The 13429-nt window shown below is 39.2% G+C and overlaps 1 protein-coding gene across 5 annotated transcripts in view; it reads right to left on the bottom strand.

Annotated features, from left to right (window-relative positions):
* The window catches only part of ripor1 (RHO family interacting cell polarization regulator 1), a 299969-nt gene that overhangs the window by 42056 nt on the left and 244484 nt on the right, over window positions 1–13429 (bottom strand). For all 5 annotated transcript variants that reach the window (XM_028809409.2, XM_028809408.2, XM_028809406.2 and 2 more), the window contains 2 exons: window positions 2239–2381; window positions 226–400 (listed from right to left, as the gene is read on the bottom strand). In XM_028809409.2, the coding sequence (XP_028665242.2) occupies window positions 226–400; window positions 2239–2381 (318 nt within the window). The remainder of the gene's footprint in view (window positions 1–225; window positions 401–2238; window positions 2382–13429) is intronic.

Genomic DNA, 13429 nt, shown 5'->3' with positions numbered 1-13429 from the left:
ATTTCATTATAATTTAGTTGTTTGTGTTTTGAAATGTATGCTGTGCCTTATTTATAAGTTTCCTTATTATAGTGTGTTATTCCTTTATAATAAGCTGTGCAAAGATTTAATTACATAGACTGATTTTTGTCTCAAATTACCATGCATTTGTTAGGTTCTGCTTACCTTTCTGTGTAATTAGGAAACACAAAAGAAATTATTTCTACAACATCTTTCTAAACATACCAGAAGTAGATTTATGCAGTTTGTGAGGTGGACCACCAAGGCACGGTCCAATGATTCACTCCCAGTTGTCATGGATTCTGGAGCCCCTCCAGAAATTGGAAAAGCCCAAATATCTTCTGTTGAAATCTCTGCTATTCTGCTATCCTTGCTGCATGCTCCACTACTATAAGGAATGCTAAAAGGAAAATAAACAAACAAATAAATAAATAAATGCTGGGTTAATGAGGAAAAGGACAATAAGCCCACCCTTCTGTCTGATACAGCAATACCTTTACTATCAATGCCAAATCTTTGTGCCATCCACATTCCAAAACTCTTCTCAGTATACTATGTGGTTGTCATCAACCTGAACATTCAAATACAAACTGGACATGCATCTTTACAAATTGGCTCTTGTAAACACTATATTTAATATGCAATAAAAGTTACTTGATACTCAGCAAGATTTTACAAATGTAAGGAACCTTTACATTTGTTCTCTGTTGGAAGTGAAATAATTTTATTTATAAGCCTTATTATATTAGACTTTATTCAAGATGATCTGAACTTGTTCTTAATACTTCTAAGTATGCTAAAATAACACACTTAATAAAACACACAAATAAAAGAGCTTTCATGACTGGAACTGAGATGGGACAGTCAACAAAGCAGACTCTTAAATGACAAAGACAAAGACATGATATATTCATCTGAGAAAAAAATTGTAAATACTACTCTGCTGACTGAACTACAATATCCATAACATGCAGTGATTACCAGTATTTTGCTTAGGACAAAACAAACTGAAGAAATACTGTTATTGTCTCTGACTGGACTAATAATAAATAAAAAAATGTAATTGAAACAGACTTTTTCAATCCCCACTAATCAGATGTTGTAAAGCAATCTTAAGTATGCTGAAACAAGGCTCTTCTATAGTAGTTCATTCTATTTGTAATAATTCCTAAATCACAGATGAACAAGAGACTTCCAGCTTAGGACACAAAATAAAACAGTAGTCACCATTTTAAACTTGCTTCTTTAAAAGTACCAGCCAGGGGCTTGTCTTTCTTCAGCTTGTACAGTTTTGGCTGAATACTGGCTTTTAATTGTTTTCACAAAATAAGAGATATTTAATTAATAAAAGACTGATCAATCTTTATGAAATAAACAACATAAATGTGATGGAAAGACAGACCCAAGATTAAGCAAGAAGTAGAGGGATGGTTGGAAGGGTTAGGTGGTAAGAAGCTGGGTAAGTGGTTTTGGGTTTAATAGGTAGGTGGCACTGTTGCCTTACAGTGTCCTGTATTTGCATCCTGCCCCACACATTTGTGTGGATCTCCACTGCCATGTGGCAAGTTTTCACCTTATTCCAAAGACATGTGTGGTACATTAACTGGTGACTATAAACTGGTCTGGTAATGAGTTGGTCTATCCTGTAATGGATTATTGTACAGTGCACATTTGCTTTCCACCTGCACCTGGAGTAGTCAATAGGAAGCACCAGGTTCCCATGACACAGAACTGGGAAAAAAAAACAAATTAGTAAATAAATGAATGGATGGATGGATGATATTATACAAACTATAAGACATTTGCCTTATTAATGCTATAATCCATGCCTGAGCCCTAGAATTAATGTGCATATTATTTCTCAAATACATACAACACACCTAGATATAAGGTCCAAATTTTCAAATACTGTGATGTTTTAATTATACAGAATCTTTAAAACAGAAGATGTAAAGCCACTAAGAAGAAAAAAAATAAATCACAAAACATGTAATCCATTAATTCAATATACACATAAAACTTTTCAAGAATAATGTTTGGAATCTTTGTCTCCCTGCATGCATTGCTTTTTTGCTCTAAACTTAAGTTTTGCAAGCTTATTTGGGAACTCCTTCTCAAATAGAACTGTAACACCAGAAGGTGTAAATTCTACTTAAATATCTTTGAGCAATTAATTTCCCTACAAATGAACACCTAGCACAGTTCAGACAACATGTACAAGATTTATGAGCAACCCACCTATCAGGTTGATGCGTCTCCGCCTCTGATCCCTCAGAACCACCATCCTCCAAATCAGATGTGTTTAGGAAATCAAAACTCTCCAGAGCATGCTCCACTGTCAAGCTGATACTTGATGCTCTGCTGCGAGAAACTCCCTGTTTCTAAAATAATGAAAAACAGTAAGAAGCTTCTAATCAAAAGTACAACTGTTATGTTAGCGCAATGCCAGCTCTACCAGAAAAAACATACTTATATAATTTACTCTTACTAATATAATTCACTCTTAATATATCAGTATCTATAAATTGTTATGGAAGTCCTGAATTTTGTTTTATGGCTACAAATAGGTTTTAATGTATTCAAACACTTGATCAGCTGTAGTCTTTGCACTATTTTGTAGAATAACACCATCAACTATGTGAAACCTCTTAAGAAATATCTTAAATGAAGGTTCATACATATTACAGACTAAGCTCTGCATAAAAACTCCCTACAAGCAGTAAAACACCTGACAATACATATACAACACTGATCACTTGAGTATACCCAAACATTACCCTATAATTTAATTTAATCTGCCAGATATTATTTGATATTTTTACACAAATTATTTATTTAAAGAAACATAATATACTGTAGCAAAACAAAACACTGAAGCATAGCATAATGCAAAGTTCCACACTCAATATTGGTTCCTCTGCAAATTTTTAATAAAATCTTCGGACCACAAATCAGTTTATGTGGATGAAAAACAAGTGCATAAAATTGTACAGATTAGCAATTCTGCTCTTAGCTTTTCTTAACCACTAATACACTGTTTTCATTGAACAAGTTCAGATAACATTGACTGTTCCAAGGGTTTTCTAAAATCAGGTTTTTGCCAGAGTTGCTAGGCTTACTGTTCAAGACAGGATAAGAAGGTTCAGAAAAATGGAAAGTAACTGAAGCAGAGGTGCTTGCTTTTCCAGATTCAAGCTGATTTGGTCTAGGTGTATAATGAACATATGCCCCCATCAGGCAGGGTAATAGGAATGATCTGTTGAAAGCACACTCTCTCTCTCTCAGCTGCTGCAGGAGCACCTGGGAATTACCCAGAAGGTTGCTGCTAAGGATACATTGGCCTGGTCTACCAAAACCAGTAAGTCACCATGACCATCACCCCAATGAAGAGTAAAACAACATGTATAGTACAACTGTGATACACATAGAAGGGATTTACAATGTTTTGACGTGAGAAAGATTTTTTATTTGCCAATAAAGACTTTGGAAAGATTATACAATGTGCTATTTCAGAAGATAGGAATGTTTCCTTGAATGAACATTATATCCATCCATCCATCCATCCATTGTCTCCCGCTTACCCAAGGTCGGGTCGCGGGGGCAGCAGCTTGAGCAGAGATGCCCAGACTTCCCTCTCCCCGGCCACTTCTTCTAGCTCTTCCGGGAGAATCCCAAGGCGTTCCCAGGCCAGTCGAGAGACATAGTCCCTCCAGCGTGTCCTGGGTCTTCCCCGGGGCCTCCTCCCGGTTGGACGTGCCCGGAACACCTCACCAGGCAGGCGTCCAGGAGGCATCCTGATCAGATGCCCGAGCCACCTCATCTGACTCCTCTCGATGCGGAGGAGCAGCGGCTCTACTCTGAGCCCCTCCCGGATGACTGAGCTTCTCACCCTATCTTTAAGGGAAAGCCCAGACACCCTGCGGAGGAAACTCATTTCAGCCGCTTGTATTCGCGATCTCGTTCTTTCGGTCACTACCCATAGCTCATGACCATAGGTGAGGGTAGGAACATAGATCGACTGGTAAATTGAGAGCTTCGCCTTGCGGCTCAGCTCCTTTTTTACCACGACAGACCGATGCAGCGCCCGCATTACTGCGGATGCCGCACCGATCCGCCTGTCGATCTCACGCTCCATTCTTCCCTCACTCGTGAACAAGACCCCGAGATACTTGAACTCCTCCACTTGGGGCAGGATCTCGCTACCAACCCTGAGAGGGCACTCCACCCTTTTCCGGCTGACGACCATGGTCTCGGATTTGGAGGTGCTGATTCTCATCCCAGCCGCTTCACACTCGGCTGCGAACCGATCCAAAGAGAGCTGAAGATCACGGCCTGATGAAGCAAACAGGACAACATCATCTGCAAAAAGCAGTGACCCAATCCTGAGCCCACCAAACCGGACCCCCTCAACACCCTGGCTGCGCCTAGAAATTCTGTCCATAAAAGTTATGAACAGAATCGGTGACAAAGGGCAGCCCTGGCGGAGTCCAACTCTCACTGGAAACGGGTTCGACTTACTGCCGGCAATGCGGACCAAGCTCTGGCACCGATCGTACAGGGACTGAACAGCCCTTATCAGGGGGGCCGGTACCCCATACTCTCGGAGTACCCCCCACAGGATTCCCCAAGGGACACGGTCGAATGCCTTTTCTAAGTCCACAAAACACATGTAGACTGGTTGGGCAAACTCCCATGCACCCTCCAGGACCCTGCTAAGGGTATAGAGCTGGTCCACTGTTCCGCAACCAGGACGAAAACCACACTGTTCCTCCTGAATCCGAGGCTCGACTATCTGACGGACCCTCCTCTCCAGGACCCCTGAATAGACTTTTCCAGGGAGGCTGAGGAGTGTGATCCCTCTGTAGTTGGAACACACCCTCCGATCCCCCTTCTTAAAGAGGGGGACCACCACCCCGGTCTGCCAATCCAGAGGCACTGTCCCTGATGTCCATGCGATGTTGCAGAGGCGTGTCAGCCAAGACAGTCCTACAACATTCAGAGCCTTGAGGAACTCCGGGCGTATCTCATCCACCCCCGGGGCCCTGCCACCAAGGAGTTTTTTGACCACCTCGGTGACCTCAGTCCCAGAGATGGGGGAGCCCACCTCTGAGTCCCCAGGCTCTGCTTCCTCATTAAATCATATTCTGGTTCAACAACTAATAAAACTCTCATGGAACTCTATGTGAATCAGATGTATATAAAAGGATCAGACTACAACTACTGAAAATGGTATTTTAGGGTGAATAAAGATATCCCTAAAGGCAACTTGTTGCTCCTTTCCTGGTGAGGAAATCCTGCTTGGAAACAACCACTGCCATCTTTCCAAGATGCATAAAAAATAAACAGCAGATGATTAGAATGAAATAAAGCTGAAATATACCACTCACAATTGATCACTGAATTAACACTGAAAAGAAAGCCAGGGTCCTCATACAAGCACTGCCTCCCAAACCAACTCTCTGATTTTTGTTTTACTACTGCCGAGTTATCCAGAGAATAAGAATGCAATAGTAATTACTGCCACACATTCAATGAATTCTCTGCTCTGTGCATCTGAACCTAAAAAGCCAAATGTAAGTTGAGATAGAAGGTCATCAATGGCAAAGCAGAGTATAACTGTTACTCAATTATCCCATTTTCTTTATTCACGAAACGATAAAATAGCTGGTAATCTCTGACATGAGGTAAGTATTACTACTACATGGAACACTGCTATTGCCAGTGTTTTCTCTGCCACCGGCATTTCTGAAATCAGCAAATGTGTTTAGGAAATGTCATTTTAACAATATTACTCATGATGAATATTTTTAATATACTGCAAGACAATTAAAATAAAAGTTTCTTCCTTAGAAAGTAACAAAACTACATCAAAAATTTCTTCAAATGGGCAATTATGATCAATGCCATCAGACAATCAGTGTGTACATCGAGATTGCAAAAAAAATCAAAATAACTGTTTTTAACTTGCTGTTGTATGAATTAAACTTTAACTATTCACTTCTTGAATGGTTCCCAGTGAGTCTACAGCCAGCAAAACTCCACCTTTGAAAAATATAATTTAAAAAGCAATAGATTCTAAACATTACTTAAAATTGTCAATGCAGATAACACATAAAGATGATAGATAGATAGATAGATAGATAGATAGATAGATAGATAGATAGATAGATAGATAGATAGATAGATAGATAGATAGATAGATAGATAGATAGATAGATAGATAGATAGATAGATAGATAGATAGATAGATAGATAGATAGATAGATAGATAGATAGATACTTTATTAATCCCAAGGGGAAATTCACAATTTAATGTGGCTGTAACAGTAGCACAGACTCAAAAAATGTTATCTTAATTATTGTCCTCCTTGGCTTATAAAATGTTGCTAAGAATGAGAATGAAGAATTGGAACTGGAGATTAGAATGAAAATTGATACTGCTAGGTAGAGTTCAGTTTTTTCTAAGTAGTATGGATAAGAATCTTCAAAATATCCCATACAATAGTCACCCTTTAATCAAGTAGTTTTTTATATGGTAAGCTATTTTTAATCAGAGCTTTATCTTCACTATATGAAACAGTACATATATTTGACTAGAAAAAGAAATTATTCTTGTAAGGGGAAGTATAACTGCATAAGGAAATACAGTATGGGCAGTACCATATTTGTTAGAATATTAGAGTTTGGTCTTAAATGTGTATAACAATTCAACCTTGATATTAATTGATTACCCACTACAATCTATGCAATTAAATCTATTTGACATAATCCTAAACATAATACTTAGTAATAGAGGTGGAGGTTGTCAAAATGATTGTTAGTAACCAGCTGATAGGCATAAACGATGAAGGGACAGGTTGATAGTGGTATTGTCAGGGTGACTCATGGGGAAATGATTGCAATGGGTGGCAACTTGAAATGGGAGCAAATGATGATGGTTATGATGTAGTTCTTGAGGGCTTCAACTTTGGTATTAGGAATGTAAAGGGTGAGAAGGCTCAGTCCACTACGTTTTTTTTTGACAGTGATGGAGCTACTCACCAATGAAGCATGTGAAATATTGCCATATGAGTTCAAAGAATCTCAGAAGTAGAAAACACTGAAAGGGAAATGTACTTTAGAATTGAAAGTCCTCAAGGCAAATGCAGGAAGCACCAAGGTGATATATGGAGTTGAAGAGACAGGAGGCGTCGAAATTGTTGATGCATTACCTATGTGGTGGTTGTGGTAGTGGTGTTGTGAGAAACCCAATACATAGAATGTAGTATGTAGATGTATAAAAGTAGTGTGAAGGGTAGTTTGCATGATGCAAGTACAAACCTTTTTTTGTAGAAAATATGTTACGGGTTTCAAGATATTGACATACTGTAAGTATAAATTTAGTTATTAGGAAAGAAGTTGTTGTGGAAAAACTAGGGAATTTCTGCTACTTAGGCAACATGTCGAATATAGATGAAGGCAAATATACAACAGCGATAGCAAATGTGAAAGATGCATGAAGACATTCTGGGAGCGGCTCCCAAATTTGACTTCTAATTAACACTAGAATCCCTGAAGTCTATGAAAATATTCATAATGTCGGGCCCACCTTAAATTGTCTTGCACCTTGTCGGCTGTATCTTTATATGTACATTTCATGTGAGTTCCTTGTCTACAGCAATCTGTGTAAATGTAGGACTGACAGAAAATACGAGGCAAGAAATGTTGAACACATACTCTAACTACAACAGAAACTTTTTTCATGTTATAGTAATAATGACAAAATGCTGACATGAAGTGTATAATGTGTGAAGACTAAAGTCCAAATATGAAACACTTTCACAAAAGGTATAACCCAGGGGTCAGCAACCTTTTTAAAGCAAAGAGCCATTTTATCCTAAACATTTGACCCAAGATTTATAAAAAGCCGCAATGGGGTAGAGAAGGGGGTTTGAGATACAATTTAACGCGATGCGGGTATATATGTATTTAACACAAAAACAAAACTTCAAATACAGGAAATAATTAAAAACAATTTAATGAGACTTTTGGCACTGCATTTCCACAGAGTTACTTCAGTGAGTAGTTGGAAGTCTTCAAATTTTAAACAAGATTCCAAGCTTACATCATTAAGGTGACTTCTTAGCTTGCATTTGATATCATTCGTGTTAGGGAACATCTGATGCTCACAAGAATTAGTGAACTCAAAAATCATCAAAATTCCAAATACTACTATTTTGAGTTGACAATAATAGTCAGTCTGGAAGGCTTTTCCATGTTTCAAAAAATCAGCTGGTCTTCCTTTGACAGTTGCAAAGTTCTGTCCATTTGTGATTTATGGCTAAAGAACCTTTCTCTTTCCAGATTTTCTAGTTCCACTTGTAAAGATGTACATTTTGAAGACCACAAATCTTTGCTTTTCAAGTCTGTTAGTTGTAGTTCAAACTGAGCTCTGTCAACTGCTGGAAACAGTGAAAAATTTATTTGATTGACATTTGCCACAAATGGTTTTGTCAAGAATAAAAGAATGGACTTTTCATCTCTGAAATCTTTGAAGCAAACAGTAAATAAACCATGCACGTTTGTAATAGTAGCCAGAAAGAACATGTTATCAATGACACTTCCAGTAGTTTCCAGATGGTGTTTTAAAGTTTCGAAATGAAGCAGCTATCCACTTTTCAAGTCTTCTGCAAACAAAAGTAGTTTTATTTGAAGAGGGTAACAAAGCGTTTATTTTACTTGCCATTACTGGATGCTCCATCTGTAGCGACAGATACCAATTTATTGATGGCAATTTCCCTAACAGTTGAAAATTCAAAAATTGCTGCAGAGATATCGTTACCTCAAGTTTGTTCTTTAGGAGGTATCAAAGCCAATAATTCTTCTTGGAGACCTTTATTGGAAACATACCATCCCAGAAGGCTAATTTGTGCGATTTTCTTCAAGTCACACCCCGCCACATACCAAAAGATAGTGGTATGTGTCTTTAATTTTTTTTTTTTTTTAAACATATTCTCCATCTGTAAAAGGATTTTTATGCTTTGCAATCCAACAAGAAACAGCAAAACTTGCTGACTGTTGTATATTTTGCTTTAATTCTGTCACCACTTTTTTTTCTTTCTTCTCTGAATGAATTTTTTTTTTGCAAATGCATCGTGCTTTGTTAAGTAGTGACATTCGAGATTTGATTTTTTGTTATTGGATAACTTTTCATTGCAAATTAGAAGAACCGTAGAGTTTTCGCCTGTTAAGTCACTCGGGACACGTAACAGTGCAAAGGTGACTAATATTACAATATTGTTCAGTTCTGTAGTAATAGTCTTCACCCTCACACCCTCTCTCTTGAGTAAAGTTCGTTTGGCTCTGCAGTCGTCTGCCCTCCACTCTACACTTTACTACTTTAACTGTGCTTAGCGAGCAGTGTAAAATGTACTCACTATTCTGAGCTCAGGTGGCTATAATATGTGAATAGGAGAATATATATAATGTTTACGAAGACCTGGGAAGGCATGGTGACGATTAACCACAAAAAGTAAGAATTAGGTATCCTATTAAACGTTGAAGCGTACGCTCAATTTCAGGTACTGAAGAAAACCCTGGAGATCATATGATTTGAACAAAGGCGTAATCTTGTCAAACACAATGACTTTGAGGGAGGCATACAGTGGTGTGAAAAACTATTTGCCCCCTTCCTGATTTCTTATTCTTTTGCATGTTTGTCACACAAAATGTTTCTGATCATCAAACACATTTAACCATTAGTCAAATATAATACAAGTAAACACAAAATGCAGTTTGTAAATGGTGGTTTTTATTATTTAGGGAGAAAAAAAAATCCAAACCTACATGGCCCTGTGTGAAAAAGTAATTGCCCCCCTGAACCTAATAACTGGTTGGGCCACCCTTAGCAGCAATAACTGCAATCAAGCGTTTGCGATAACTTGCGATGAGTCTTTTACAGCGCTCTGGAGGAATTTTGGCCCACTCATCTTTGCAAAATTGTTGTAATTCAGCTTTATTTGAGGGTTTTCTAGCATGAACCGCCTTTTTAAGGTCATGCCATAGCATCTCAATTGGATTCAGGTCAGGACTTTGACTAGGCCACTCCAAAGTCTTCATTTTGTTTTTCTTCAGCCATTCAGAGGTGGATTTGCTGGTGTGTTTTGGGTCATTGTCCTGTTGCAGCACCCAAGATCGCTTCAGCTTGAGTTGACGAACAGATGGCCGGACATTCTCCTTCAGGATTTTTTGGTAGACAGTAGAATTCATGGTTCCATCTATCACAGCAAGCCTTCCAGGTCCTGAAGCAGCAAAACAACCCCAGACCATCACACTACCACCACCATATTTTACTGTTGGTATGATGTTCTTTTTCTGAAATGCTGTGTTCCTTTTACGCCAGATGTAACGGGACATTTGCCTTCCAAAAAGTTCAACTTTTGACTCATCAGTCCACAAGGTATTTTCCCAAAAGTCTTGGCAATCATTGAGATGTTTTCTTAGCAAAATTGAGACGAGCCCTAATGTTCTTTTTGCTTAACAGTGGTTTGCGTCTTAGAAATCTGCCATGCAGGCCGTTTTTGCCCAGTCTCTTTCTTATGGTGGAGTCGTGAACACTGACCTTAATTGAGGCAAGTGAGGCCTGCAGTTCTTTAGACGTTGTCCTGGGGTCTTTTGTGACCTCTCGGATGAGTCGTCTCTGCGCTCTTGGGGTAATTTTGGTCGGCCGGCCACTCCTGGGAAGGTTCACCACTGTTCCATGTTTTTTGCCATTTGTGGATAATGGCTCTCACTGTGGTTCGCTGGAGTCCCAAAGCTTTAGAAATGGCTTTATAACCTTTACCAGACTGATAGATCTCAATTACTTCTGTTCTCATTTGTTCCTGAATTTCTTTGGATCTTGGCATGATGTCTAGCTTTTGAGGTGCTTTTGGTCTACTTCTCTGTGTCAGGCAGCTCCTATTTAAGTGATTTCTTGATTGAAACAGGTGTGGCAGTAATCAGGCCTGGGGGTGGCTACGGAAATTGAACTCAGGTGTGATACACCACAGTTAGGTTATTTTTTAACAAGGGGGCAATTACTTTTTCACAAAGGGCCATGTAGGTTTGGATTTTTTTTCTCCCTAAATAATAAAAACCACCATTTACAAACTGCATTTTGTGTTTACTTGTGTTATATTTGACTAATGGTTAAATGTGTTTGATGATCAGAAACATTTTGTGTGACAAACATGCAAAAGAATAAGAAATCAGGAAGGGGCAAATAGTTTTTCACACCACTGTATATGATGCAGTTAAGAGGTTAAATGCAACAGTGGGATGCGGCAGACTGCCTGATTCACATATATCTAAGTGAAAAATAATATTAACCCATAACTGAATTGTTTACCTTTATGAAAGTATTATCAAATAATATGTTAAGACAACAAATTAGAAGAAAATGAAATTATTCAATTTACATGTTGCTATCAATATGCAAAAACTGAAGCCCAAATATCAATCAAAATAAAGGAGCCATATCTGCTTGGCTGGTGTAGAGGTAAAAACTGCTGCCTCATAATTAAGAGTTTGCAGGTTCGAGCCTGGGTCCTTCCCGCATACACCGTTTTGAGTAGTGAGCTTCTATTATTATTACTACTGTGTCTAACACATGGTGTAAATTTTTGCTACATGTAAAAGATATCACTGAAAGGGATATAAGCAGACACACAAACACTGATGAATGATATCTTCTTGGTATCTTGTTGTTGCTTGAATTTTTTTTATTCAGTTTTATTCTCCAATAAAAGCATACTTGTTTCACTATACCTTTGTGAAAGTGTTTATTTATTTTATATTCCAGTAACCATCTGAATGACATCAAATCTGTCTCTGCCTTTCTTGCGCATGCACACACACATTCATGCATGAAAACGTCATTAGTTGAAAACGCTATGTCATTTAATATATTGACTCAGGCGCCGCCGAAAGTGGCAGCCTTTCCAGCAGATCCGTGTACGACTTTATATTTCTACCTTTTTCTCTATTTCTCTGATCACTCCTACCACTTTCTTTTATATGGACTTGTTCCCTGGACACTTTTTTCTACTTTTTACTACTTGGACATGGATTTTTACATGCCGAGACTCGTCTATTCAGGTACTCAATTTCAAGCGCCGAGAACAAAGGCCCATGCCGGTGTGGTTCCTTATTTACCAGGCGAGGTAAGAAGGTGGTATCGTGGCAGCAGAGCAGGCACTAAGCTAAAAGCTAAGCAGCTAGCGAGAAAGTGGCGATACAAGCCTTCGGTGCCTTCTGTGATCCTGGGAAATGTGAACCCACTACCAAATAAGATTGACGAACTGGCTACGCTGGTGAAAAATGTCAGGAGCTTCAGAGAATGCAGTTTGTTGTGTTTTTGTGAAACGTGGCTAACAACCAACATCCCAGATGCTAACGTGGAACTACCTGGGTTTAGCACAGTTAGAGCGGACAGAGACGCAAATCCCTGTGGAAAGGAGGAGGACTCGCTCTCTATGTGAATACAAGGTGGTGCAACTCTGGACATGTAAACGTCAAAATTTCCACTTGCTGCAGGGACATCGAACTGTTGGCCGTAAGTCTGCGTCCCTATTACTTGCCCAGAGAGTTTGGACGCATCATTGTTATTATTGTTTACATCCCTCCTCGGGCAGACGTGGAGATAGCGAGTGACATCATCCATTCCGCTGTTGCTAAACTGCAAACTCAGCACCCCGAGGCACTTGTGCTAATCAATGGAGACTTTAACCATGTGATGCTAGACAAAACATTACCTGCCTTCTCCCAGTATGTGGATTGTAACACCAGGGAAAATAGGACTATTGACCTACTGTATGCAAACGTTAAAGATGCATACGGTGCCACCCCACTGCCTGCGCTTAGGAAAGCAGATCATACATAACCTGATTCTGCTTCAGCCTCACTAAAAACCCAGAGTGAGGGAGCTACCTACAACCACACGCTCATTCAGGAAGGCTCCGAGAGACTGCTTTGGAACTACGGACTGGGATATCCTGCAGGGATCATATAGTGAGAACATTGAGGAGGTTGTTAACTGCACTATTGACTACATCAACTTCTGTATGGACATTGTAATGAATTTCCCCTTGGGATTAATAAAGTATCTATCTATCTATCTATCTATCTATCTATCTATCTATCTAGTAAGAACAGTACACTGCTATGCTAACAACAAGCCATGGATTACAAGTGACATCAAGGGCCTTTAGAACCAGAAGAAAAGGGCTTTTAAAGGCGGTGATCAGCATGAGCTCAAGCGCGTGCAGAAGGAACTTAAGAGTCCTGCTCAGGGCGGCGAAGGACAGTACAGGAGAAAGCTGGAGCAGAAGTTACAGAATAACAGCATGAAGGAAGTGTGGGATGGGATGAAGATCATCACTGGCTGCAGCTCTAGGCGGGGTGCCACCAT

Source organism: Erpetoichthys calabaricus, chromosome 9 (genome assembly GCF_900747795.2).
Source record: "Erpetoichthys calabaricus chromosome 9, fErpCal1.3, whole genome shotgun sequence".
Taxonomy (NCBI): domain Eukaryota; kingdom Metazoa; phylum Chordata; class Cladistia; order Polypteriformes; family Polypteridae; genus Erpetoichthys; species Erpetoichthys calabaricus.
The sequence above is the reverse complement of the archived record's forward strand: the minus strand, read 5'-3'. Positions and strand labels throughout refer to the sequence as shown.